Source organism: Liolophura sinensis, chromosome 1 (assembly GCF_032854445.1).
Source record: "Liolophura sinensis isolate JHLJ2023 chromosome 1, CUHK_Ljap_v2, whole genome shotgun sequence".
Classification (NCBI taxonomy): Eukaryota; Metazoa; Mollusca; class Polyplacophora; order Chitonida; family Chitonidae; genus Liolophura; species Liolophura sinensis.
In genome coordinates, this window is record NC_088295.1 from 88,789,882 (window position 1) to 88,817,633 (window position 27,752).

The 27,752-nt window shown below is 38.3% G+C and overlaps 2 protein-coding genes across 3 annotated transcripts in view; both read left to right on the plus strand.

Moving 5' to 3' along the window:
• LOC135462019 (extended synaptotagmin-2-like) overlaps positions 1-11,952 on the plus strand; it is a 49,072-nt gene extending 37,120 nt beyond the window's left edge. For both annotated transcript variants that reach the window (XM_064739349.1, XM_064739350.1), the window contains exons 15-21: positions 3,187-3,348; positions 4,936-5,085; positions 6,026-6,300; positions 6,834-6,929; positions 7,643-7,777; positions 8,411-8,566; positions 9,271-11,952. In XM_064739349.1, coding sequence (XP_064595419.1) covers positions 3,187-3,348; positions 4,936-5,085; positions 6,026-6,300; positions 6,834-6,929; positions 7,643-7,777; positions 8,411-8,566; positions 9,271-9,322 — 1,026 coding nt within the window. In that variant the 3' untranslated portion in view covers positions 9,323-11,952. The remainder of the gene's footprint in view (positions 1-3,186; positions 3,349-4,935; positions 5,086-6,025; positions 6,301-6,833; positions 6,930-7,642; positions 7,778-8,410; positions 8,567-9,270) is intronic.
• Positions 11,953-18,116: 6,164 nt separating this feature from the next.
• The window catches only part of LOC135480244 (26S proteasome non-ATPase regulatory subunit 3-like), a 32,411-nt gene continuing 22,775 nt past the window's right edge, over positions 18,117-27,752 (plus strand). Inside the window, 12 exon segments of the mRNA XM_064760028.1 lie at positions 18,117-18,350; positions 19,951-20,147; positions 20,907-21,047; positions 21,422-21,558; positions 22,377-22,586; positions 23,921-23,987; positions 23,990-24,020; positions 25,039-25,152; positions 25,797-25,837; positions 25,839-25,940; positions 25,942-25,962; positions 25,964-26,023. Coding sequence (XP_064616098.1) covers positions 18,227-18,350; positions 19,951-20,147; positions 20,907-21,047; positions 21,422-21,558; positions 22,377-22,586; positions 23,921-23,987; positions 23,990-24,020; positions 25,039-25,152; positions 25,797-25,837; positions 25,839-25,940; positions 25,942-25,962; positions 25,964-26,023 — 1,245 coding nt within the window. The 5' untranslated portion in view covers positions 18,117-18,226.

A 27,752-nucleotide genomic window follows, 5' to 3' on the forward strand; every position in this document is an offset into this window, starting at 1 on the left:
CATTTATCTAAGAGACAACACCAGAGTAACACCATAGATATCTCATACTTCACTCCTCAGTGACATCAGTCAGGTCCACATTTATTGTAGAGAAAACACCAGAGTAACACCATAGATATCTCATACTTCACTCCTCAGTAACATCAGTCAGGTTCACATTTATTATAGAGAAAACACCAGAGTAACACCATAGATATCTCATACTTCGCTCCTCAGTAACATCAGTCAGGTCCACATTTATCTAAGAGACAACACCAGAGTAACACCATAGATATCTCATACTTCACTCCTCAGTGACATCAGTCAGGTCCACATTTATTGTAGAGAAAACACCAGAGTAACACCATAGATATCTCATACTTCACTCCTCAGTAACATCAGTCAGGTTCACATTTATTATAGAGAAAACACCAGAGTAACACCATAGATATCTCATACTTCACTCCCCAGTAACATCAGTCAGCTTCACATTTATTGTAGAGAAAACACCAGAGTAACACCATAGATATCTCATACTTCACTCCTCAGTAACATCAGTCAGGCCCACATTTATTGTAGAGAAAACACCAGAGTAACACCATAGATATCTCATACTTCACTCCTCAGTAACATCAGTCAGGCCCACATACATCTTAGAGACAACACCATAGATATATCTCATACTTCATTCCTCAACAACAGCATTAAAAGTACCTAGGGATACAGAATTTGTTGATTTTGGTATTAAAAAAATGCAGAAAGCATATTTATGTCACAATGAAGTAAATAATCAACAAACTAGTTATATTGCATGTACATATTTGTATATATAATGGAATGAGTGTAATGCTTCCAATTCAGTGATTAGAAATGTATTGTTTTATTAACATTTGTGTTGGAAGGAATGGAGTTTGCATGTTTTTAACACCATGGTGTTTACATGTTCGTGAATATTTATGAAGTTGCTGTGGACAGTTTACAGGTGGTACAAAGGGCATGTTGGTATGTGGTGTGTCAGTTGATGTGTGTTGTTGTAGTGGGTTTATAGCATTTACACCTCTGTCGACTGACTGACTGACTAACCATCTATTATAGTTTGTAGTCTCAGATGATGAAATTTTTTGAACAACTGTGTACATCTTTATGGTAATTAATATCTGTACTGTTCACAGTGTTGTGATTCTCTTGATAATCTTATATGGTAACATCTTCAAATAATCTCTCCAAGAAAGTCATTGATTTTTCTTACCGTTTACACCTGCCTATATGTACATGTAGGTGTTAATGAAAATTCTCCTTTTTGGTGTGCTGAAGTGTGTTTTGTACTTTTCTGATATAAATGTTTGTGGCTGTTGTGTTGCCGCTTTTAGGGACTTAAGAAGCTGGTTCAGTTTCTCTGTGGATGATTATGATGATGAAAACTTAACAAGGTGCATATACATGTAAGAACATTCTCAGTAGGTGCCGGTAGGGTAATTCTGATGTATTGATATGTACGTCTTGGGTAAGGATTCCTTCTCGTCCAGAGACATTATTTTTCTTGACGGAAGGTTTTCTTGCTTCAGGTTTATTAAAATTGTAGCCCTATTGCAAACTTTGCCGGAGTTTAATTCCTTCCCATACTTGTATAAAATATTATACATGTACAATTACTATGTACCAGTAGCTTAGCTTAGGATGTATTCTGGAGTAAATATGATTTTATATATGTAGAAGTATGCATAATTTACGAGCATAGTTAATTAGCCACTAGTTCTCATGGCATTTCAGAATTCTCTTTATTATTTTTAGCAGAATGTTTGTGTTCAGATCAGTTTTCATTGTTATTAATGAAAACACATTCAGTGAAATAAATTAGGTGAAATACTGTGCACTGACATCGCCTGATTCATTTGCACTGTAAAGTGTGCTGTTGAGGGTTGATAAGCACTGTATTCAAGCAAAATGGTGCATTCAAATGACAGGTTGTATTCAACAAAAATGTTGCATTCACTTGTTGTATTCAAACAAAGGCTTGAAGTGTGACACACAAAGAATTGAAATGTGTTATATTCACACTAACAAATGGTGACTTGCTTCATATCTAAGCATCTCCTGATATTTCTCTTCCTAATACAATGTATCCCTCTAATGTTATTTAAAATCCGAGTTTTATATATGATATTTATATGTTGTAAGATACAGAAGTATTGTTTTATAACATCGTACAGCCTGTGCCATTAATAGTATACGATATCAGTGTTTTGTGTAAAAATGTATGAATTCTTTTGTAAAGCTATTCTCAAGCATTTAAACATGTGGAATGTTTCTAAGGCCGTTGGTTGTTAACTGATAAAATTGTGTGCTAATTTGATATTCTGAGATGAATGCGGCCCATCCCAACTTGGTGACGTGTGTTAAAGGCTGTTCGGATTTTATCTTTTCTGTGTGAAATGTTTTTGTTGTAATTAGAGCTGAATACTGTCATTCTCCAATCTGAACCATTAGGACCAACAACCCAATATTGTTCAGGGCTTTTAATTTATTTATTTATTTATTTATTTGATTGGTATTTTACTCATTACTCAAGAATATTTCACTTATATGAAGGTGGCCAGCATTATGGTGGGAGGAAACTGGGCAGAGCCAAGGGTAAACCCAGGACCATCCACAGGTTGCTGACAGACCTTCCCACGTACAGCCTGAGAGGAAGCCAGCATGAGCTGAACTTCAGGGCATTTAATAGAGTATTACTAAATAACCCTAAACAGTGACAATATAGATGCCTCAGCGCATCCAGCGAAAAATAAATTCAAAAAGTCCTGAAAACTTCAAAAAGGAACACATAATCCCTGATTTGAGTGAATGATTTTACATTTTACACCATATTAGCAGTGCATTGTGTATAATACATTTAGTTATTTTTGGATTGGTGTTTTACACCGCACTGTGGAATATTTCACATAAACAACAGCAGCAAGCTTTATGGTTTGACAAAACTGGACAGAACCTGGGGGAAACCCACGACCACCTGCAGGCTGCTGGCAGACCTTGCCATTTACGACCCATGAATAATATAAGCTACATATAATATAATGTATATTGAGGCCAGCCTATTGTTGGCATATTGGCTAGTGATACTGATTATCCAGACTTTGCCTCTGTGACCTCTGTCCTCTATGATGTCATGTTTGGTCTGTTCTTATTCTCGTATTGTCCTCGTTGTAGCGCCTGAAGAAGTCTCTGGCTGAGCCGTGTCCATTTGTCCAGATAAACCTGGGACAGATCAAACAGGAGAGCACCGTCAAGCAGAACACAAACGAACCTCGCTGGGAGGAGAACTTCAGATTCTTTGTCCACAACCCTAACTTCCAGGATCTGGACATCACTGTGAGTGGTACTTTTAGGCCACACCAGCTTTAATGGTTGTTTTACGGGCAGAATAAATCTTTTTTCAATGGAGGAAGAAGATTTAAAAATAAAAACATATGAAACATACTAACATGATCAGAAAGCTGAGACACTCATGGATTTTCGTGTTTCACAAAATTGGTGCCGTCCGACAGAGCCAACGTACAACTGACTTCTTTAAATTCTATGTGGAAACCAGTCCCTCACCACTTTTGTTGTTGACAGTAAATGCTCTTTTCCTGATGTTTCACAAAATCTGTCTGTATATTTTTTTGTTTCTCATACCCCTTTGCTCTGTTCCAAGCTGTATCCACAAGACGACTTTGTGTATTTAATTGACATAAAACTTGTATAATAGATATTTTAAACATTTTCATGGTGCACTGTCTTAGTTAAGTGTCTTAGTCAACTGTCTTAGTTAACTGTCTCTTACATCCATTTCCGTTGACAGTTCCTGTTCTCATATCAGATGTACCATTTTTGTTCCTACCCTAGCCCCACATCCATTTCCAATGACAGTTCTAGTTCCCATATCAGATGTACCGTTTTGTTCCTACCCTAGCCTCACATCCATTTCCATTAGCAGTTCTAGTTTTCATATCAGATGTACCATTTTGTTACTGCCCTAGCCCCACATCCATTTCCAATGAGAGTTCTAGTTCCCATATCAGATGTACCATTTTGTTCCTACCCTAGCCCCACATCCATTCCCATTGACAGTTCTAGTTTTCATATCAGATTTACCATTTTGTTCCTACTCTAGCCCCACATTCATTTCCATTGACAGTTCCAGTTCTCATATCAGATGTACCATTTTGTTCCTACCCTAGCCCCACAATTATTTCCATTGACAGTTCCAGTTCTCATATCAGATGTACCATTTTGTTCCTACCCTAGCCGCACATCCATGTCCATTGACAGTTCCAGTTCTCATATCAGATGTACCATTTTGTTCCTACTCTAGCCCCACAATTATTTCCATTGACAGTTCTAGTTTTCATATCAGATTTACCATTTTGTTCCTACTCTAGCCCCACATTCATTTCCATTGACAGTTTTATTTCTCATATCAGATGTACCATTTTGTTCCTACTCTAGCCCCACATCCATTTCCATTGACAGTTCTAGTTTTCATATCAGATGTACCATTTTGTTCCTACTCTAGCCCCACATTCATTTCCATTGACAGTTCCAGTTCTGATATCAGATGTACCATTTTGTTCCTACTCTAGCCCCACAATTATTTTCATTAACAGTTTCAGTTCTCATATCAGATGTACCATTTTGTTCCTGCCCTAGCACCACATCCATGTCCATTGACAGTTCCAGTTCTCATATCAGATGTACCATTTTGTTCCTACCCTAGCCCCACAATTATTTCCATTGACAGTTCCAGTTCTCATATCAGATGTACCATTTTGTTCCTACTCTAGCCCCACCATTATTTCCATTAACAGTTTCAGTTCTGATATCAGATGTATCATTTTGTTCCTGCCCTAGCCCCACATCCATGTCCATTGACAGTTCCAGTTCTCATATCAGATGTACCATTTGCTATATTGACAGGTGATGGATAAGAAGTCAAACTGTAACCTGGGTAAACTAAGCGTCCCTATCAAATCCTTGCTGACAGCCACAGACATGACCTTGGATCAGAGGTTTAATCTGCGAGAGTCAGGCTCCACCAGTCAGATTGCACTTCGTCTTTGTCTACGGGTGAGTGCTGTCTGTCAGATAAACCAGTCTATTAACTAGCTTGTGTATAAACCAGTCGATTAACTGTCTTGTGTTTGAACCAGTCAGTTAACTCACTTGTGTATAAACCAGTCAAATACATGTAGCTAGCTTGTGTATAAACCAGTTAATTAGCTAGCTTGTGCATAAAGCAGTCAATCAATTAGCTTGTGCATAAACCAGTCAATCAATTAGCTTGTGCATAAACCAGTCAATCAATTACTTATGTATAAACTAGTCAATTAAGTATCCTGTGTATAAACCAGTCAGATAACTAGCCTGTGTATAAACCAGTCAGGTAACTAGCTTGTGTATAAACCAGTCAATTAACTAGCCTGTGTATAAACCAGTCAAATAACTAGCCTGTGTATAAACCAGTCAAATAACTAGCTTGTGTATAAACCAGTCAGATAACTAGCTTGTGTATAAACCAGTCAATTAACTAGCTTGTGTATAAACCAGTCAGATAACTGGCTTGTGTGTATAAACCAGTCACTTAACTAGCTTGTGTATAAACCAGTCAATTAGATAACTTGTGAATGAACCAGTCAAATAACTACCCTGTGTATAAACCAGTCAGATAACTACCCTGTGCATAAACCAGTCAAATATCTACCCTGTGTATAAACTAATCAATTAACTAACTTGTGTATAAAACCAGCCAGATAACTAGCTTGTGTATGAACTAGTCAATTAACTGGTTTGTGTATAAACCAGTCGATTAGCTAGCTTGTGTAAGTTTCAGTACCAAAAGTAATATTTAAAAATGCACTTTTAGGGGTGATATTTCAGGCCATTTTAATACCCAATCAGTACTGACACTTGTCTACCTTCGTGACAGACAATGTACATTTCATCAGAGTGAAGTGAAAATGTTCTGAGAGAGATTTAGCTAAGTTGAGGTCTGTCTATTGGTTACCAGGTGCTGAGCTCTGAGGTCAGCTCCGAGATGCTAGATGAGACTGAGGACCTGATGACCTTGCCTGAAGCAACCGCACAGACACAAGCTGAGAGAGCGGCAGCAGGGGCGGGATCCTCGTCCAAAACCCCTGGCACCAGCGTGGATGCTCCAAAAGACGGGCTTGTGCCTGCAGATGTACCCGCTGTGGTTGAGGAGACTATCCCAGCAGCAGCATCCCAAGGAGCGATGAGCAGCCCAGACTCTGACCTCAGGAAGAGGTCACCAGCAGCTTCAGGGTATGTCATACTTGACATTTACTGGTGACCATTCACTTTACATGGGACCAATTTTTTTTTTCAAACCGTAATTTAAACTTTCTCATTTAAACAGTATTTCCCTGCAACGCATGTAGGACTCCTAATTGCTCATTGTAGGTCTGTCTTCAGGATAACATTAGGAGACATAATTTAGGAAAATCATGTAACAAGCCTGCCTTTAAACCCTGCGTTTTCAAACATGGCCTTGAACAGAGTTTTTGTTGATTCTTTTTTGTGTGGTCTTGTTTAACACTTGTTTTCAGATAGTAATGTGTACATATCTGTAGGTAACAGAAACGAAAATTCATTTTCTTGCCAAAAAAAGAAAACTTGCCAAAGATCGGTGGTTTACTCCACCTATAAAACTGAGCACCATTGTATGGAACAAAAAAATTCCTGAGGTTAGCATTAAACATCTGTCAGATATAAAGATACATGCAAATCATGTCTGTCTGTTGCACTGTACTCACTGAGGACATTGTAATTTGGTTGTTGTTGCTTCCTGTCCCTAGGTTAACAGAAGGCGAGTATGGACTAGGAAAGATCCAGATTACCATTCGCTACAGCTCTCCCCGACAGAAGCTCATTGTGGTCATTCACAAGTGTCTGTAAGTACATGAATACATCTACGTGTATCAGGCTCAGGAATTAAAGTTTGGTGGATGTGCTGGAACAGCAGTTCGTTTGGCGGGCTGTGCTGGAACAGCAGCTCGTTTGGGGGGCTGTGCTGGAACAGCAGCTCGTTTGGCGGGCTGTGCTGGAACAGCAGCTCGTTTGGCGGGCTGTACTAGAACAGCAGCTGGTTTAGTGAGCTGTGCTAGAACAGCAGCTCGCAAAATGGCCCATTAATGACCTAACATTTAAAAGGTTTTAAGTCATACTTAAATGAAATTTTCTCTTCATGAGGTAAGCCATTAACACCTATATGTGGTTCATTTCTAGACTGGTGGACAGGATTTGGGTTACATCTAGACATTGACATTCAGCTCGCTGTGGTGGTTAGAGTGAATATTTGCATTGAGGACCAAGATGTGCTTCCTAAAAAAAATACACAAGACTTAGTATGAATAATCTTGGCTATGATCTGTTGTTAGCCACAGTTTATACATTCATGTGTTAAAAGACAAGATATTCTTAGGGTTAGCTTGTCATATGGGTTTTGTTTGGTTTCAGTTTATGTGAAAGAGAGAAAGTCCTTTTGGATTGAAAACATTTCATCTTTTTATTTTCACATTATTTTAGATAAATACTTTTCAAGGCCAGCTTTGTGTTTCCATCTGTGTATCCCAACACTGACACCCTCCTCACCTCAATGTTTCAGGAGCCTCATAGCTTGTGACAGTGACCACCTGTCAGACCCTTATGTCCGTATCTACCTGTTACCCGAGAAATCCAGCCACAACAAAAGGAAGACCCAAGTGATTAAGAACAACCTTAATCCAGTCTTTGATGAGACGTAAGTCAAAATGTTGTACAGTGTATTCAGACGTCTCTAATTACCGTCCAAGTCAGCAAGACTGGGCCCACAGACTACCACTAGGAACATCTTCAGAGATCCTGTTAGAAAGACATTGTTTTAAACCCCATTTTTTTGTGTTTAAGATAAAACCATTCTGTGCCAAAGTGTAACCATCTAAATCTATTGGTTACGAGAGAGATTCCATACTGTAATATAGCCATCTTGTCTGACTCTTTCAATATCATTGCCATTCAAAGAGATATTTGGCCAAAATATAATGGCCATATAAAGAGAATATATGCAGCAGTGTGATACCATCTAAAGTGATGCAGCAGAATAACATGGCCTTTGCTGTGAAAGCGCACTGCATTATTCTAGAAGTGTGGTATGAAACACCAATCAAGCAAATGCATAAATACATTATTCTAGAAGTGTGGTATGAAACACCAATCAAGCAAATGCATAAATACATTATTCTAGAAGTGTGGTATGAAACACCAATCAAGCAAATGCATAAATACATTTTTCTAGAAGTGTGGTATGAAACACCAATCAAGCAAATGCATAAATACATTATTCTAGATATTGACTTCCAATGTGTACATCATGCGTGTCATTTATCACCTGCAGATTTGAGTTTGACGTGAACCCTGGGGACTTACCTAACCGCTCCATGGACATCGCTGTGAAGAACCACAAATCGTTGTTTTCCACGAGCCGCACTATGATGGGCCAGGTGTACGTGAACTTGGCTGAGTTCGACACCTCCAAAGCATCAACAGAATGGTTTGTGTAATTCTCTTAATTTCTGTACAGGAAGTGGATTTTTGTAACTTGTCCATTTTTCCTGATTCTGAGAACTCATTTTAGAAATGTGTTTTGAGGTTTGCTTGAAAAACAGGATGATATTTTACTGGAAAATTGTAAGTTTAAGCACCATAAATAATATTTTGTAACATTTATTTGCCTCTAAAAATGCACTTTTGTGAGCGAAAGTTTAGGTTATTTAGAGTTCTTACTATCACATGTGTCACACGTGGAATAGTTTGTCTGTATGTATACTTGCCTTAGTTTGGTGGTTTACCGTCCAGCACCCCAGTTTCCAGTGTCTTATTCTGACATGATAATTGGCCTAACACATGACAAATTTCAATAGTCAGTACCAAATTATGTTATTACATTTACACTCATGTTATTACGTTTAAGATAAAAATGAGATACGTTTGAAGAACATGTAGCTACTTGTTAAAATTATGAGATTGATTAACATATTTTAGGCCTGTCAGTGTTCGCTAACAGAAGTATAGAATTCTCTAGTACGTAGAAAATGTACCATATGAGATATGACATTGTAGATAAAGAATTTTTAATTTGGTGTATGTAAATTTGGGGACCCTAAGGACTTGATTGGTTTTCTGGCTTGACAATCATCTAAAAATAAGTGTGGTAGGTGATATTTCATTGGACTTTTATTGCCTTGATTGTTTCAGGTTTGATTTGCTGCCCGAAGATGGTGACAAGACTGGAGAGAGTGAGGTGTAGTTGTGTTCACTAAGTTAAAGAGTTTGGAACATGTGTCTGCTGACCAATGTCGTCACCATGTCAAGCAGCTACTTGTGAATATTATGAGATTAGTTAACATATCTAAGCTTGTTGATGTTTGCTAACAGAAATATGTAGTTCTCTAATGCATAGAAAATGTACCATATTAGATGTGACATTGTAGATAAATCGGATTGTTTATTTCTGGAGATGTTTTTACAAAAGTATATGTTATTGTTAGTAGTTTTGTTTTATAGTTGATAGACTGCTTTTCAGTGGAATGCAAAAGAAGTTTTGAGATTAGGTTGGTCCTTTATGTGTTACCAGAAGAGACACAGTTTTCTCTGTGTCTTCATGGAAGTGATGAGAGTGCCACTTTTGGCAGCCAATTCATTTAATATTAAAGGCGGTGTCCAATTAATCTTTCTCTGGAGTGTAGTAGTGCGTGATGAGTAGGTTGAAAAGTGTTTGAGATATGTCACATTCATGGCAAATAAGTACAAAAGTCTGTTCATGGCCATGTCCCCAGAATGTGTTCACCCATTTAATCGTAGGGCAACTGTCTTGGCAACAGCGTTAAAACATAGCCTGGATGCTTTCTCCTGAGAAATGATACTTGATCGGATTACCATTGCAGTCGGTGGAGTGTTCATTCATGCTATAATGTGTTTACCAACACTTTAAAAAATGGCAGTTTTCCGACTTAAGGTCGAGCAGCGGTGATTGTGGCATATCCAAATATCTCTCAACTCCCTGGTCAGTGTACTCAGACTATAGCAATAGTGCAGATTTTTGCGACCAGGTGATCTGACTCAGTAGCACACAATTGCAGTTTGTGATGACCTGTTGATTTAATAAGGAGGGTATTAGTGACTAGTGCTCATGACATCAGCAGGCTATACTCTCTGTCTCATGTACACAACTGGTATACACCGTGGTTATGCACCATGAACATGATCAAAGTCTTCACCATGAACAAGGCTTTCTCAATGTATATGTGAAAGTCAGTTTAACTCAACCTCTTTCCATGTACTTCCATTGCAAATGTAGCTGAATTTCAGTATGTGCAAACAGTTTCATTTTCTCATTGCCTGTGTTATGAATTCTTGTGCTGTGGTCGCACAAGCTTTCGTTATGAGCTATTCAGGATTCATTTACACAAAGCTGTGTAAGCATGATTTCAGTAACAAGTATACGCATTCGTGTATTTTAGCCGTTTCCCCACGTTTCTGTTATAATATGTATTTATTATTACTCGTCAACTCGCCCTTTTGCTTAGTTAACTTTACACAGCTACAAGATGTTCTAAGCTTTCTAGGAGCTTGACTGGTACATGGACGTTGCGTCAGTAACTGCCATTTCATCCTCTCCTTTCTGCCTTCATTTCGTGATGACATTCAGCATGTTGCTATTCATGTTGAACACAATTCATTTGTATTTCTTATGCATATCACTGAAATCAAAGGTGCTGGTTTTAACATTGCTAATGTTTTACGTTAACCTGTAAATGTGAGATACTTAATATTTTAGATGCAAAATGTTTGTTGTATTTAGGAATGAATACATTTGTATTTAGGTCTGAATACATTTGTATTTAGGAATGAATACATTTGTATTTAGGAATGAATACATTTGTATTTAGGAATCATATACACTGTGGTTTCAAGGCAGATTTTATGTGCACATGCTGTGTGAGTTAGCTTTATTTTTCGGCATAAAGCGTCTTTGGAGAACTTTCGAGCTATTTTTTAAACTATTTAGATGTTATTCAAGGTGTTATCATGATACTTGTGATAAAAAACAACTCCTGTACATATTACTGATGCATAATCCTCATTAAGCATATCTTCTTTTTTATAAATATATACACAGCTAAGTTTTTTATTTTTACTTTGCCCATTGGCAATCTGCAATGTGATTAGCTGTTGGTTGTGTGTTGCTGGGGACAATTTTCTAACTTCAGATATATCAGTGTTCCTTTGTGCATTACTTACAAAAAACAAAAAAAAAAGAAACAAAGGTTTGGTTTGTTGAGCGTAGTGATCATTGTAGAGTAAATGAGTTTTTTTTGCATATGCATTATTACACAGCAAAGATAGATAGATATTACAAGTCAAGCCCAGGTGTGACTGTCACTGGGGCACACTCCTTGTGAGTTATCAAGCCCAGGTGTGACTGTCACTGGGGCTCACTCCTTGTGAATCGTCAAGCCCAGGTGTGACTGTCACTGGGGCTTACTCCTTGTGAGTCGTCAGGCCCAGGTGTGGCTTTCACTGGCGCACACTCCTTGTGTGTCGTCAGGCTTAGGTGTGACTGGCCCAGGTGTGACTGTCAATGGGGCACACTCCTTGTGAATTGTCAAGCCCAGGTGTGACTGTCACTGGGGCTTATTCCTTGTGAGTCGTCAGGCCCAGGTGTGACTGTCACTGGGGCTTACTAATCGTCAAGCCCAGGGGTGACTGTCACTGGGGCTCACTCCTTGTGAGTCGTCAGGCCCAGGTGTGACTGTCACTGGGGCTTATTCCTTGTGTGTCGTCAGGCCCAGGTGTGACTGTCACTGGGGCTCACTCCTTGTGAGTCGTCAGGCCCAGGTGTGACTGTCACTGGGGCACACTCCTTGTGAATCGTCATGCCCAGATGTGACTGTCATTGGGGCTTATTCCTTGTGAGTCGTCAGGCCCAGGTGTGACTGTCACTGGGGCTTACTAATCGTCAAGCCCAGGGGTGACTGTCACTTGGGCTCACTCCTTGTGAGTCGTCAGGCCCAGGTGTGACTGTCACTGGGGCACACTCCTTGTGAATCGTCATGCCCAGATGTGACTGTCATTGGGGCTTATTCCTTGTGAGTCGTCAGGCCCAGGTGTGACTGTCACTGGGGCTCGCTCCTTGTGAGTCGTCAGGCCCACGTGTGACTGTCACTGGGGCTCACTCCTTGTGAGTCGTCAGGCCCATGTGTGACTGTCACTGGGGCTCACTCCTTGTGAGTCGTCAGGCCCAGGTGTGACTGTCACTGGGGCTCACTCCTTGTGAGTCGTCAGGCCCACGTGTGACTGTCACTGGGGCTCACTCCTCGTAAGTCGTCTAGCCCAGGTGTGACTGTCACTGGGGCACACTCCTTGTGAGTGGTCATGCCCAGATGTGATTGCCATTGGGGCACACTCCTTATGAATCATCACGCCAAGATCACTGGGGCACACTCCTTGTACGTCGTTGTTCTGTGAACTGCGGTTATCATTCTTTGTTGTTTTGTTTTCATTTTGAGCCTTTGTTTCTATGAACCTATTACGTTCTTTAACAGCAGTTACTTATCTTTGTTAATGTATTTTTTTCTTTCACTGTGAACTATTTAATGCTCACATTTTCCTAGACTGTTACTCGTACTTCACAGATCTTCAACCTCACAAAGAACATGTATGGTTTTGTTGAAGTCTTGGTCAGCTAGTACATGCAACCACACTAAGGCCATGCATGGTCTTGCGGAATGTGTGGTCAACTGGTAGAAGCAACCAGGCTTGTATTGTTGTCTTGTATGTCAGGTCAGCTGGCACAAGCAACCACACTGAGGATATACTTGTTGTTAGAAGGTAGTTAAGAGGATATACCATGTAGAATCGTACAGTCAGACCATGTTAGTTGTGAAGATTAAAATACTCTGAAGTCTTTCATATAATGTATTGCCTGCCTCTGTTTATTTAGGGTGCTAAATATGTTCACTCGATATTCTCAGCCATTTATGATCTGTCTTCTCAAGATATTAATAAAAACTCATCCTGTTATGCTAGAAAGAACGTTTGGTTTGGAATATTTATGTAACATAGATTTTAAGTGCACATATGTACTTGGTAGCGCTCCAGACTCCCATAGCAAGTGAAAAGAGGGCCAAAAACTACCCCAAATAACCAGAAATTGGTGTAGACTTCTGTGTATCAGCCTTAATTCCCAGCATTGGACCAGAAATTTCTGTGTTTCCTGAGTTATGGGGGTCTTGATGGTCCACAGCGCTTGTTTAACCATTTACGTGATCTTACTTGAAGGTCATAGGAAATTACCGTTAAACCAATACAGCATACATACTGAGTTCTCTCCAGGACAGGCGACACAACTGAGTCCAGTCGCAGTAGAACACATCATTTTCTTGTATGACGCTGCAGTGTTTGTGTGCTACCTATTGGTAGCACACAGTATGAGCACACGTACACAAATAATTGTGAGGTAATAAAGGAAAGAACAAAAGTTCATAGTTTTGGACTGCTTTGTTACAGGCTGAAATGAGATTTTAGAGTTCCCCATTTCCTCTACCCTGGCCAAGGAACCAGATGCCTGTCAGATATCTGTAGCAATAGTTGTAAACCCAGTGCAATATTGTTACAGTAAGACTTAAACCAAATTATAATTGGTATTAAACACCAACCAAGGAAAGAAATAAATAATAAAAGTTAAACCAAATATTTTAGATGATTGAAAGTCAACTAATCTGTGCAGTCAGAAAAAAATTGATGTCACTGACAGCTGTGATGTACCAGTACCACTTACTAATGGCAGAGCGGGTATTCAAGGCGATGTTGTCTGAAAAGATTTGTCCGACGAGACCAGTAAATTCATTTGTGTATTTAAACATGAAGCTTAAACCCAGTTGTTCAAAAGTGTATTAGCAGTGAAGTCCAGTACTAACTATAGTTTGGGCTGAAGTCCATTTAGGTTTGTATTAGGCCAGGACTGGTACTAAGAATTAAGCCTGGCTTAACTTTTAATGTACACTTTTGAAAAACTCGGCTCCCAGCCTAAAATCTTGATACCAGTCTCACTCTAATATAAAACAAGCCTGTATCACTTTAGTCAGGACTTAAATTATATTAGAGTGAACTTAAGTCCTGGGCCCGGTCGTTCAAAATTCTTCTTAATACAAAATGTAACTTTAAGTCGAGTCATCAGTTTAGCACTTAGCCCAAAAATAATTGCTTAGCGGTATATACTAAATATGACCTACATGACCTGTAGGCCATATACATGCTGTTATATTTTGACTTTAGACAACTGCATTGGTTGTTCAACTTGGCTAAAATTTAAATATAAAAAGTGACTTAATACCACTGTTAGCTAATACACTTTCGAACAACTGGGTCCAGGTTCACCTTTGATCAACTGACCCCTGAGACAACAAGGCTTTTTTTAAATCAGCCGACATCTTTGTATCACCATGTGTTACTGGCTGACTCCAACCTGAGTGTCCTATCAGAAGAGAATGGACCGTCGCTACCAGATAGCTAACACTACAGAAGAGAATGGACCGTCACTGCCAGATAGCTAACAATACAGAAGAGAATGGACCGTCGCTGCCAGATAGCTAAAAATACAGAAGAGAATAGACCGTCGCTGCCAGATAGCTAACTCTGCTGACGGGACAGAGAATTTTGAAGGCCAGTTAAATACCAATAAGAATGGTGTTTATAAAAAATTCTCTGAGAGGACAACCTGAACTTGACCAATGCGCCGGTATACATATATTTTAATATAACATTGTATAATATTAAAGGTTTGGCACTGGTGTTGGAATTGAAACTTTGATGTTACGAAAAGGCTTGTGAAGTTGATTGCTTGTATATGCAGCCTGTATGCTTATATAAACGGCACCAGTGGCAAACCGCTGGAGTCCCATGGGCCATAATCACATAACTTGTCTCAAAGCCAGTAAAGATACCATAGCTAACTTTCTTTTGGTGAAAAAGAGAATAGATTGATTTTCAAACGATTTATGCGTGCTTAAAAAAAAACAAAACAAAATAAATTCACTCAATTCTGAAAATTCTACGAATCCAAACCCTGACACGTTAAAATTAAAACTCATGTTAAACTCTTTGTCGCGGTTTGGGTGCATCCATCTTTGGAAACTGGAACAATTAAGTGTTACATTGTCCACATCAATCTCCTATATATACTTATACGTGGATCACTCTGCAACCAACGCCGATCGTCATGCTGAACAAACAGAAGTCTTGCGCCGATTTATATGAGAGCTAAGTGCAGATATACATGTGTTTAGGTGAACACTCTGCAGGTAAGGGCCTAGCACCATAGATACAAATTCTATCAGCTATAATAAATGCTGCACCAGTTAAATTAAGCGCGCTTTACCCTGTGTATATTGGCAGGCCGACCTGGTAATTGCGTATATATACGGCCTTAGGAAAGATATCTTCAGATGACAACCAGCTAGATTTTTTTTATTTCATTGTCAGGGCGGCGGCCTGATTTTTGAGAGAGAAAAAAAAGGCAAAACCCGAAGGAAGCCTTACAAGTAATCGAAATATGCTACTTCGTTTCTCGTTCATTCATACATTTTTTTTTCGACGGCTAGAAAGATGAAAGACATGACCTTTCCGCGGTTCCGTATATGTACGATGCTAATATATTTGTGAAAGGGATATGGGCCATTGTATCATGACTGAAAAAAATCTGTTGGGTTTGCACTGGTCAGTTTTGTTGCCAAAATTGCAGGGTATATATGTCTTCTGTTCTGCATTTCCAAAGATAATGGGGGAGAATCATTTAAAGTTCTATATGAACAACCGAACCTTCATAAATTCTGTCCACACACAAAAGTTGCACAGGAAGCTAATTCTCACACACGTCTATTGATCTCCCAACCCCATATCGACCCATCATCTTAAATCACAGACAATACAATAATGGCATGCATCGTACACCTGTTGCATTTGGTCATGAGTGTACATGTAAGTCTCTTTTGGTGGTAAATTAAATTATACTTTGAATATTTCGCGTTCATATTTAGAGACGATGTTCGTTTTCGATGGGGATGTATCAAAACAAGACGGTCGCGTATAAACGTCTTACGATATTTTGGGGACAATATATACATGTATATGTACTGTGACTGCACGTTGCCATTCTCATCAGTGAGTTATTGATCATATATGAGTCATATTTGTCTCCTATATTTGAACCTTCCGTATGTAAGCCTGTATACTTCAAATCCTTTGACACACTGCATGCTGGCATATAAATAGGCATGCAGTGCCGGTGATACGCTATAGGCCTGTGTTATTTTATAGGGCTATAAACGTTCGTACAATGATTGTTATTTCAAATCGATGTGTACATATGTCGCACAAGAATTTTTTTTACATGGCAATATATATTTCAGTTTTTATTTTCTCTAAAGACAGGATTAACAGCAAAATTCGCTATACATGTATTTGGGGCATTAGCCTAATTTTATAATTATTTCACTTAGGTTTAGGCCTATTAATTTCAGTCAGTAACACTGACAGGCTTACTGGAATATAGATACTATACAGGTACATTTGCAAGTGATCATCTATAGAGTGGAGATATAGATGGCTGCTTATACAGTAGATAAAACCTATTTTTCTAAAATGTCAGATGTAAGTTACACAGACTAACGTTACCAGTATAAGCTAGCAACGGCTACCATTATTTAATACGGTTCTCACAAATGGTTTTATCTGAATTTTAAATGTCTGCACCGCTTTTCAGTATAGTTATGTCACAAGGAGCGCGCACACGTGGTACTAATGAGGTTAAGTAACTTATTTCAGTTGAGGACATGAGCCCACAACTATGTGTATTTTACATGTGAAAATTTTCTTATTATAGGCTATCCAAATCCTTCAATCCTTCAATCCACAAAAATAAATCGTGGGATAAAAATGATTTAAAACTATACTATTGTGATCCCAAGTTAAGAGGCGTATATAAAATTTCGGACAAAATTAGGATAAAAATCTGAAAATGCCTGTGATGGTAATTGGAATAGCCTATTTGGACAAAAATATTTTATATTCAAAAAATGAGATAAAACATCAATACGGTTCAATAATTATACAATTACAACAATTAATATTATACAAGATTTGTATAAATATTAAACCAAGAACATTTGGGGGGGGGGCTAAATTTTTAACAATGAAAATATTTAAATTTTGATTCTTAGTTCTGGACAAGCGTTAATACAAAAAAATATGACACTCCACACTATCATTAACGCTCTGTGCTTCAGATGACTACTGTTCATCTATTGAGCTGTGCTGAATCAGGCTGTGTTTTCAGAAAGTATAGCGTAAATATTGTCACCTCTAACGTATTAATCTCTATTGTTAGCTTTCAACGCCAGACTGTACATGCCACTTGACACGGCATTCGATTTGTTCAGTCCACACACACTGCATAATTACGATGTGTTTAAAAGGTGAAAATCTTAACTTGTAAATGTTTCCTTTTTAAACTTAAAACAAACTTCCTTCCAGAAAAGAAATATTTCTGGTTTAAAATGTTCTTTTGTCAGTTCTGCTTAGGCCTATTATAAGTCGATCATTAAAAACGGAACCGGTAGAAATGCGTTTATCTGTTATTACATTTATCAAAAAGAAAAAGGATTTAAATATAAGAAATGCTTTTATACACATGAAATACATAACTAATGTTCACAATTAGTAAGGGGTAAAGACTCGCGTCGTTGGGGTTTGTCTCATGTTACAATGATACACTCGTCTTACCCTTCATCATGGGCCAAGCTGATTGTCACAAGGTATCACAGAGTTGCCTCCCTTGAATAAGGCTTTGATTCGTCCCGCCAGTGCGACAAAAGAGCTAAATATCAAATTCTGTTGTATTTGCGAAATTCCATCTAACAAATTTCAGCTCGTAATAGCGTCATTTAATTTATATGAAATAAAATATTTTACCAAGTACATTTTCAAACGATATTTTCACAAAATATTTTCCCCGCAGTATTGCACTTCCGGCGTCCATACTGGTACACATTTTGCTGGTCATGCCGCGTACTTTTGTTAAATAATACCGTTGTTATGCTTATTTAGAAACGAGAAATCGTTGATTTCAGATATTTCATGAGAATTTCTGTGAATGGTTGCGAAGATGGTGAAAGAAGAAAGTACTGATGTTGAGATGAAGGATGCGTCAAGTCCAGGCGAAGCGTCAACAAATAACGAAGAAGTGAAAAAAGATCCCGATTTGTTAACAATAGAAGGTGTGTTAAAATGTTGTTGTAACTTGGTTGAATTATGCTTCATTGAGGTGCGTTAGACAAGATTAAGACAACGGTATACAATTTTGATAAAGGTTTTTCAAGGAAATCTTCATTACACAAGTTAGTAGAGAGAAACGCAGCCGAAGTGATGTGCCCACTGTTGGAGGCTGCATACGTGTCCTGTCCAACCTAAATATATTGGTTGTCATTGCTCTAATTTATAGTAATTACAATGAATATTGTTTCAGTGAATTAAACAGAAGTCCCAAACGCTGGTGTTTCGTAGTAGCTTGGACAAAGGTACACTAGCGTTTGATTGATTCAGCAAACTGTAGGGCCTGTCAGAGACATGAGTTCATGGCAGTTCAACATAGGGGTGCTCACACACATTCGGGAAGTTTGGGTTAGAGAATGCTTCGTTCGCCCAACGCTCCTGCGCGAAGACCGTGTAGCGCCAGGGTTCTAATCCAACTTCCGGCATATGCTTGACACCCCCCCCCCCACCTCACGCGGAACTCCAGTTCTCACGTTTAAATGTTGAGTTGATCAACCCATTATGGTATGTGTAGCAGCCACTGCTTCAGTGGTTACTGAGCTAATGTGTACCATTGTTGCAAATGTCACCCAGTGCTGGAAGTTGACTGCAGCACTTTTCAGTTTAGCGCAGCCTTCACAACAACTGTGCTCTGTTGTCAAGGGGAATCACTCGGGAAGTGATAATATTTTTCACAGATCACTGTTGCAACTCAAAAGGAAGAAAATATCTTTCACTCACTAACCTTAATAGACCACTCACTACCACCTTGTCACTTGCACAAATCAAATTCTGTCATGTTTCATGGTTCAATGCATCAATGGCAAAAGCATTATTGTACACATCTATTTCAGGCCAGTGACCTGATTAGGTCGGTGAGTGGCACATGTTTCGTTCTTAATGAGTCATGGCAGCAGTGCGATGTCAGAGCTGAATTTTAGCAGGTGACATTTTCGATGATGGTAGATACATTCATTCAGTCATCGTTGAAGCACTTTCAGCTAGCCTCGGCGTAATAATTTCTTAATGATCGTTGAGCAGTAGGTCAGCAACAAACAATAGGCAGCAACCTCTGCTGTACAACTTCTGTCAAATATGAAATATAAAATATTACATTGAATGTGTCTAGTAGCACAACCTCTAAAGTTATGGGATGGATTCATGTGTCAGTTGTTGGTTTTATGGACATCAATTTATATTTTGTATACTTAGCAGATACTGATCTCTCATGGTGAAGTGTTATTCTGATGTCAAACAGTTTTCCAAATCTTTGTCCATGATGTAAAAGGAACAGGTTAAGTTTTATATGCAAGTCCACAGTGTCACTTGATATGATAAAACAGGTCTCCACTGTTGAGCCAGCTAGCATGCCATAAGGTGCATTAATTGACTCTGTTGGTGCTTAAAAAAGAGCGTTCAAGTTTATGAAACATGTGTCTACTAAATGGTAAAAGGTCACCAGATAGCTGTGTTTACATTCTAACATCGAAGCTGTATATATTTGTACTGATTAAACAAGTACTTATATCGCAGATTTAATGGAAAAATGTTTTATTCTGCTTTCAGATATCAAGGAGCAGGTTAAGCATTTAGAAAAGTCTGTGTCCACAAAAGAGCCACGTTTCATGTCCCGTGTAGTACGGGGTTTGGTTCCTGTCAGACGGCGTCTTAATCATACAGTGCTACGAAAACTTCTCTATGGTTACATGAGTTCGCAGGTTCAAACCCCTCAGAGGGAGGAGCTCTCAGCATTCTTACCAGAGGTACCACTTGTGTTGCCATCAGTAATGAGTCTTATGACATACACGGTTACTTGCTAGTGGGAGTAATGTATCCATTTTTCTGTTTATATTAGGTTAAACAGTTAAACCGCCTTGGTGCTCTAATTGTTGCCTTGAAGTTAGGAGACCTGGTATCAAACCCAGGTCGAGTCATACCAAAGACTTAAAAAATGGTACTTGTTTCTCCCTCGCTTGGCACTTAGCACTAAGCAAGGAAAGTGTCGGTATGATGTGACTGGGTGGGTGTCATGCCTGGTGTCTACAGCATGATGCTTCAGTCGCAGTAGCACTTAGGCGTCATGTACTTGCCCTGCTACTAGAAGACACAGTATATGTACATACACCTAATGATTACTCCTCCTCAAAGGACTGAAAAATTGTTAAGTACAATGTTAAACCCAAAGCATGCATACATACATGCATAAAGAGTTAGACACGTGTTTTAGCCAGCCATAATGGTAATAAGGGCAAGAATTGGCTGTTTTTTAAGCAAAAGCAATCACTACTTGTTGAAAATAATAGTTGCAGTGTCATTAAAGATGACATGAACACTGAAGACCTGATCCCTAAAAAAATGTACCTATGTGTGATTAGAATATCTCAGCCACAGAAGAGAAAGAATGTCATCTTACCTTGACCAACCTTGATTTGTTGAATGCCAAGCTAAAGTCAAGTCTGTTTTGTCATAGATGTATCAAATATACAGTATGCCTACAAAGATTGTCTTGATCTGAATTTCAGCCAATGGAAACAAATGGTATTGGTAGTGCCTTCAGACCACGATCAGGGAAGACCGCTAAAGATTCCTTGTTACCTGAGCTGGAGATTTACCTGCATCTCCTGATACTTATACACCTGATTGACACTAAACGATATAAAGAGGTAAGGTCAACTATAAGGTAATCTTCTTTGAAAGTAATCCTTCTGTATGATTGTCCCAATTTGGATAGGTATGTTTTTTTCTCTCCTTCGGAGAAATTATGTGTTTTTTCTTGTTATGCTTTTCTGTTAGTTTCTGTTGAGAAGTATGCCCCTAAGCTAGATTTTCAGAAGGATGCTGAACCCTACCATTAAAATATGAAACCTGTCCTTTCTGATGTCTGACAGAATGTTAAAAGATAAACCATGGAAATTGTCGCCATGTTCCTTTTTAGGGAGTGTTCTTTTGCACCCCTGCCCCTTAGATTTCTAGCTGGGGTTGTAACAAGTGTATATGCAGTGTGGGTTTACTTTATTTCTATTCTATTTCTTTACAGGCATTGAAATGTTCAGATTCATTAATGTCCAAAGTAGTGCCCCAGAACAGGAGAACTCTAGATATGCTGGCAGCCAGATGCTATTTTTATCATTCACGGGTGTATGAGTTGACAAATCAACTTGACAAAGTGCGCACGTAAGTACTTAAATTCTGTTATGTGACTTTAATTTTTCATTGGATTTTATGACCTATACATCCCAGTAGCCTTCTGTAGAAATTTATACATGGTGATGTAAGCAGTTATCTGACTTAACTTTTTAGGGTCCTTGCTCTCAGGGCAAGCTGACAATGAAAACAGCTGGCCCACACTTATTTTCACTTGCCATACCATGATGCGACCATATGTTTTACAGTTTATTGCAAACGTTGATATTAAAATTGTATTGAATTTAAAACAACACCTGTTTCAATCCATATTCGTACATTTTTATCTTACATGTGTTGTATTGCATGGCATTATGCAGCCTACATTGTAAATTCAGTTATGCCGTACAGATTATTGGGAATTACAAATATTTTTGCATTACATTACATACATCTATAGAAAAGAAGATCATATTTGTTATACTAGGCTTCTAATTCACTTTCATTTCAATGTTTTGGGGAAATACATTTACTTAGGAGTCAGATACAACTCATTTTTGTATTTAGCTGAACCAACTCAAAAATTCTGCACATTTGTTCAGCAATATGTCCCGTTAAACATACTCATACAAAGTAGCTGTGCTTGAAACAAGAAAAACAATGACATTTTTATCATTATAACGGGCTGTCTCTGAGGTGCCTTTCTGTGGTTGAAAGGATTATGATTCTCAAGTCTTTCAAATATGTGTCTTTTTCCAAACAATTTGCATTTTCATACATATCAACCGTGAGTGTGCTTCTTCTAGATTACTTGGATTTCTTCTTTCTGGTTTTAGCAGGTTCCTGAATGTCTTGTTTTTGCTTTACAGTTTCTTCCATGCACGTCTACGCACTGCCTCCCTGAGGTCAGACTACGAAGGCCAGGCTGTTCTGTTGAACCTCCTGTTGAGGAACTATCTCAGTTTTAACCTGTTTGAACAGGCAGACAAGCTGGTGTCAAAGTCAACGTTTCCAGAAACAGCCACTAATAATGAGTGGGCAAGATTTTTATATTATCTAGGCAAGTGTGAAGTTATTCAGTTTGTACCTTATTCATTTACACTTGTATAAACACAGGGTGCACACAGTCCTTGAAACTCTTTGAAACTGCTTTGAAAAATACAATTTCATTTTCAAGTAATTGAAAGCCCTTAAAAAACACAAATGCTCCTGAAAACTCCTTGAAAATCTTAGTTTGTCCTGATCTTAAATATTGCCTGCTGACCACCAAGTCCGTATATTGGGAGCTCACGGATAATTCTCCCATAATCAGGGCTTCCGCTGGCACTCGCCATTGTCGCATAAAAAGTGGCGATAAAATTTGAAAAAAATGTGAGTGTTTTTGGCGACAAATTTATTTACTTAAAAAAAAATACAAACATTTTACAAAATCTGCCTTGAGAGTTTTCTGGGTTTTTTAGCAAATTTTCGCAATTTTTCTTATGAAAATAGTCCACTTTCATTTCAAACAGCCTCATCACTGCAAAACAGCAACGACGCAGTTGTATGGCGATTACTTGACAGAAATCTACAAAGGGGGTTCAGCATTGTTGCAAGTTGACTTACATTAAATAACGCCTGAAATCATTTTTGTTAAATAAGGAATGAGAATCATGGCATTTTGGGGGATGCCTTTCATTGCCAATTGTAAATTAAAAAAATAAATTATCAAGGGAATTAAATCAAGGTAGAGTTACACCTGTAAATGAAGTTATCTCCCATGAAAAATTTAAGCTTTACCACTTAATAACCTTTTTTTTTTTTTTTTTGGATCCGGAGTAAATTAAATCTTTCAGAATATGTGCCGTTACATAAATGTGTACGCCCTCTGGTTTTCTCTTGTAAGACCGTGTTACTCCAATGTACTGATCATAAATGTTGCATTTAAATAAACTGAATGTACAAATTAATTTCATAACAAATTTTTTCTGATGGAGGAAATTACATTTTACTAGATCCTACAGATAGGTTGAAAAAAGGATTGATTTTTTTTAATCAAAAAACAAAAACATGCTGCCAAGCATTTGCCCATTATTTTGAGGGCAAATTGTTCTAAAGGTAACGTTTGATAAACTCCAGATATAGCTCGAAGAGACCAAACTGATTCTAGCAGCTACACCAAGGCAGATAAAAACGAATTACAGAAGGAGATATACAAGAGTCATGGCCGCTAAGGAAGTATGGCTAAAGAAAAATAGTATTTACTACAAAATCTGATGAGTGGCTAAAGTGACTGATTAAAAAAAATACTGACCCAGAGGAAGCCCTGCATAATGATATATGGAGTTCATTTTTTGGGTGGCAGCTTTCAAGTTCTGGTTCATTGTGCATTGAGTAAAGATGTGCTCTGATGTTCATTTTAGGCAGGATAAAGGGCAGCTCAGCTGGAGTACTCAGAGGCTCATAAACATTTGGTACAGGCCATTCGAAAAGCTCCACAAACATGCCTGCAGTCGGATTTAAACAAACAGTAAGTAGTCCAGCACATTTGGTGAGCACCAGGCAAAAGTTGTCTCCCTTTAGTGCACAGGCGGTTGGTTTTTACAATTATTTATTAACAAGGCAACCTATTTAGTCCTGGTGTGTTCTGTGTGACATTTGACATTGCTACACCAATTATTTGACAGCGTTGCAGGTGATGTCGTAGTTAAATATTTAAAAGATATCTCAAAGCTTTATAGTTATTGCATAAGAACTACCCAAAATGACCCTAAATTGGCCATTTTTCCTTATTCTGAGAGATATATTTATTTTAGATGGGTGTTTTGCTTGGAGCATGGGTGTGATATACGGAAAATTTAGGTGCCTCCCTGGCTCAGTTGCTTAGCACGTTAGGACAACGTAATGACCCCAGAAGCCTCTCACCAATGCGGTCACTTGTCAGTCCAGCTCATGCTAGCTTCCTCTCTGGCTGTAAGTGGGAAGGTCTGCCAGCAACTGGTCGTGGATTTCCCCTAGCTCTGCCCAGTTTCCTCCCACCATAATGCTGGCCTCCGTCGTATAAGTGAAATATTCTTGAGTACAGCGTAAAAAACCAACGAAATAAATAAATGAATACTGAAAAATTGTTTCAGCACCAAAAAATAATATTTTATGAATTTAAATGCACAAAATTTAAATGTGGATGAAATTTTAGGTCATATTTGATGTGGTTTCGGATTTTAACTGATTTTTGTTAATTGCAGTTGGTTTTAATAGCGTCTGTTCACTATCTATTCTGATTTTTCAAATATTCATTCTGATGTTGAAAGTTGTTCATCATGTTCTTGACATAATATTGCTGAAGTACTGCCTATGTGGGGGGTTGAACCATATGCATCACGAGCTAAACCTGATGTAACCTGGTTGGATAATATTTTAGTAAGGAAAAACAAAATGTTTTATCTGAAAGAGGCATTATCTCTCTGATGACATTATCATGAGGTAAGCTGTGTACAGATTTGTTCAGTTAATGACACGTTTTCTGGACCAAGATTATGCCCTTTTTTCAAGGTCAGAAGCTGGCAATAACAGTGGAGTTGTTACTGGGGGATATACCAGATCGGGCTGTGTTCAGAGAGCCATCGCTGAAGAAGACATTAGCTCCATACTTTTTACTAACGCAAGGTGAGTTTGTTTGATTTGTTCCTTAACGATTAGTGAAATGTGGAGCAAAAGTTTTTGATTTTCACCAGTTATTAGTTGGCTGTTAACGTCCAGGGCTGTGGGGAGTTGATGAATTCCTGGAGGAAGTGTTCGGTTGTTCATCTTGCAGATTTCAGAACCAGTGGGTTTTAACACTTACATGTAGAGCTTGAAGAGCATAGTGCATATTATTTTGACTACAGGCTTGATGTGAATGAGAAAGAGGTTCCTGGCTGGAATTAGCAGTGAAAAGCAGGGATCTTACCTCAGCTGATTGGCCTTTGAAATTAAGTTGCATGTTCGGGTTATGAAACGGCCATAATATTTATTTCCTTTAAACTGTTTTTTCCACAGAAACTAAACATTGTGGTTAGCATGCCAGTTTGGTGCAGTACGTGAGGAGCCCCTCACCAATATTGCCACTGTGAGCACAGGTCATGCTGGTTTCCTCAGATTGTTCGTGGGAAGATCTGCCAGCCACCTGCAGATGGTCGTGGGTTTCTCTCGGGCTCTGCCTGGTTTCCATCCACCCTAATACTGGCCGATATCATATAAGTGAAATATTTTTGAGTACAGCGTAAAGCACAAATCAAATAAATGAATAAATAAATATTTCTTGTTTTCAGCTGTGAGGACAGGCAATCTAGCAAAATTCAACGAGGTATTAGAGGAAGTTTGGAAGTAAATTCCAATCAGAAAACACATACACGCTGATTATCCGTTTGCGACATAATGTGATCAAGACTGGCGTGAGAATGATCAGCCTGTCAATACTCACGGATATCCCTCTCAGGACATTGCCCAGAAACTTATGCTGGATAGCCCTGAAGATGCAGAGTACATTGTAGCCAAGGTAAGAAAATTTCCTCATCTCATTACACACTGTCACTAACAACTGTGGATCTGTATCTAGGCTCGCTATTACCCAAATAATAATAGCATTTGGAATGCTTTGGAATTTCACTGGGTTGGAATGTAAATAACATGTAAACCCACTGGACTTCATTATTCACTTAAAAGTCCTAAATACTGTCACTTTTTTTTAGTTTAATTGTTAGATTATTTGAACAAAATATTCTTAAGCGTAATGTAAAAACCAATCAAATTAGTAAATTAACATTTTATATTTAACAGTATGATTCAAGCAATGTATATGGTCATAATACTATGAGGAATTGGCAGGTTTGAAGTATAATGGTGTGTTAGGAGTTGTTCTTCGTACTAAACAACTTCGGTATGATAGTAATGTCAGAGAAAAAAAAGTCTGTAAAGATCCTGCATATTTCTTGAACATATAATAAATAATGGGAGTCCCATAACTCTGTTAAATTTTTACTGAAGACTGGGCGTACCTAATTGTTCAATATTATCAACCACCTCTGCATTATTTTAAAACATTCTGTAGAATAACTTGTGCCTGAGCGATTACAGTTTTCCTGATGTGCATTTTTTAGCTCATTTTGAACTGGGATATTTTTCCTTGGAACATCCCAAAAAATTAAGGTCATTTTAAACTTCTTGTACAAAACTTTATCAATGCATATATATTATTTGTACGGTGTTGTCTTTTCTGTGTGTAACAAACTTCTCATTTAAAAAAAGCTATGAAATGTCAAGAGCAGATTGCCAATAATCTACAGAAGTTATTTGTTACATAGGCAGATAATGACAAAGTATTCGGTTGAATATTTGGCGATGAAAATTTGCACATACTTGAAATTTTCCTACCTTGATCAGTTTCCCGAACTTGCATCCGGGTGGATTCATAACATTGCGTTTTATTTGTAAGAAAACATCAAATTACTTCAAAATGTTGCTTCGTGGAAAAATCGCATTTCCATAAAACATACCAGACTTCCTGTACGGGACTTTCCTTGTTACGAAAATAAATTCACCTGTTCCCGTGGCTTTTCATTGAGCAAAGAGACACAAGGCGCATATCATGACGTGAAGTTCACTGGGACAGTAGTGCGCCTATAGGAATATGGTAGTCGTTCGCAGTGACACAGAAAATGTTAATTGCTCAAAACGACCGGCCTACTTAAATATGGGTTTACCAAGCAATTAACTTGTGGATCAAAGAAGCTAATCCAACAACAACATCAGCTACGCGACGATATTTTAAGGAAGATTGGAGGCGATATATTGAACCAGGTGTGAAAATTATGGTGACCACAAATAACCCCCCTGGTCAGCCATTAAAACAGATACATGTCAAAACTAAGTACACAGTGCAATTAATCATATATTGACCAACAGTTCAGTGTGGAGAAATTTTGCCCTGTAACCAGTAACAGTGTCCATAATCAAGTAATCAATTCTAAACCTATACAATTTGTCTTCGTACCTGAGGCGTTCCCCACTACCATTTACATATATACACACAAGAAATTTAAGTGTTGCAATGGTAATGGCACACCAATCATTTGGATATCTTCAATAAATAGAGTATAGAAATATATAGAATATAATGTAGACTGTCACAAATTTTAGCCAAAACAGCTGCTTAAATTGTACATCTTGTTTAGTTGGATGAATTTTGGGGTAAGATTTCTTTTGTATGATAGAGTTCAGAAAGGTTT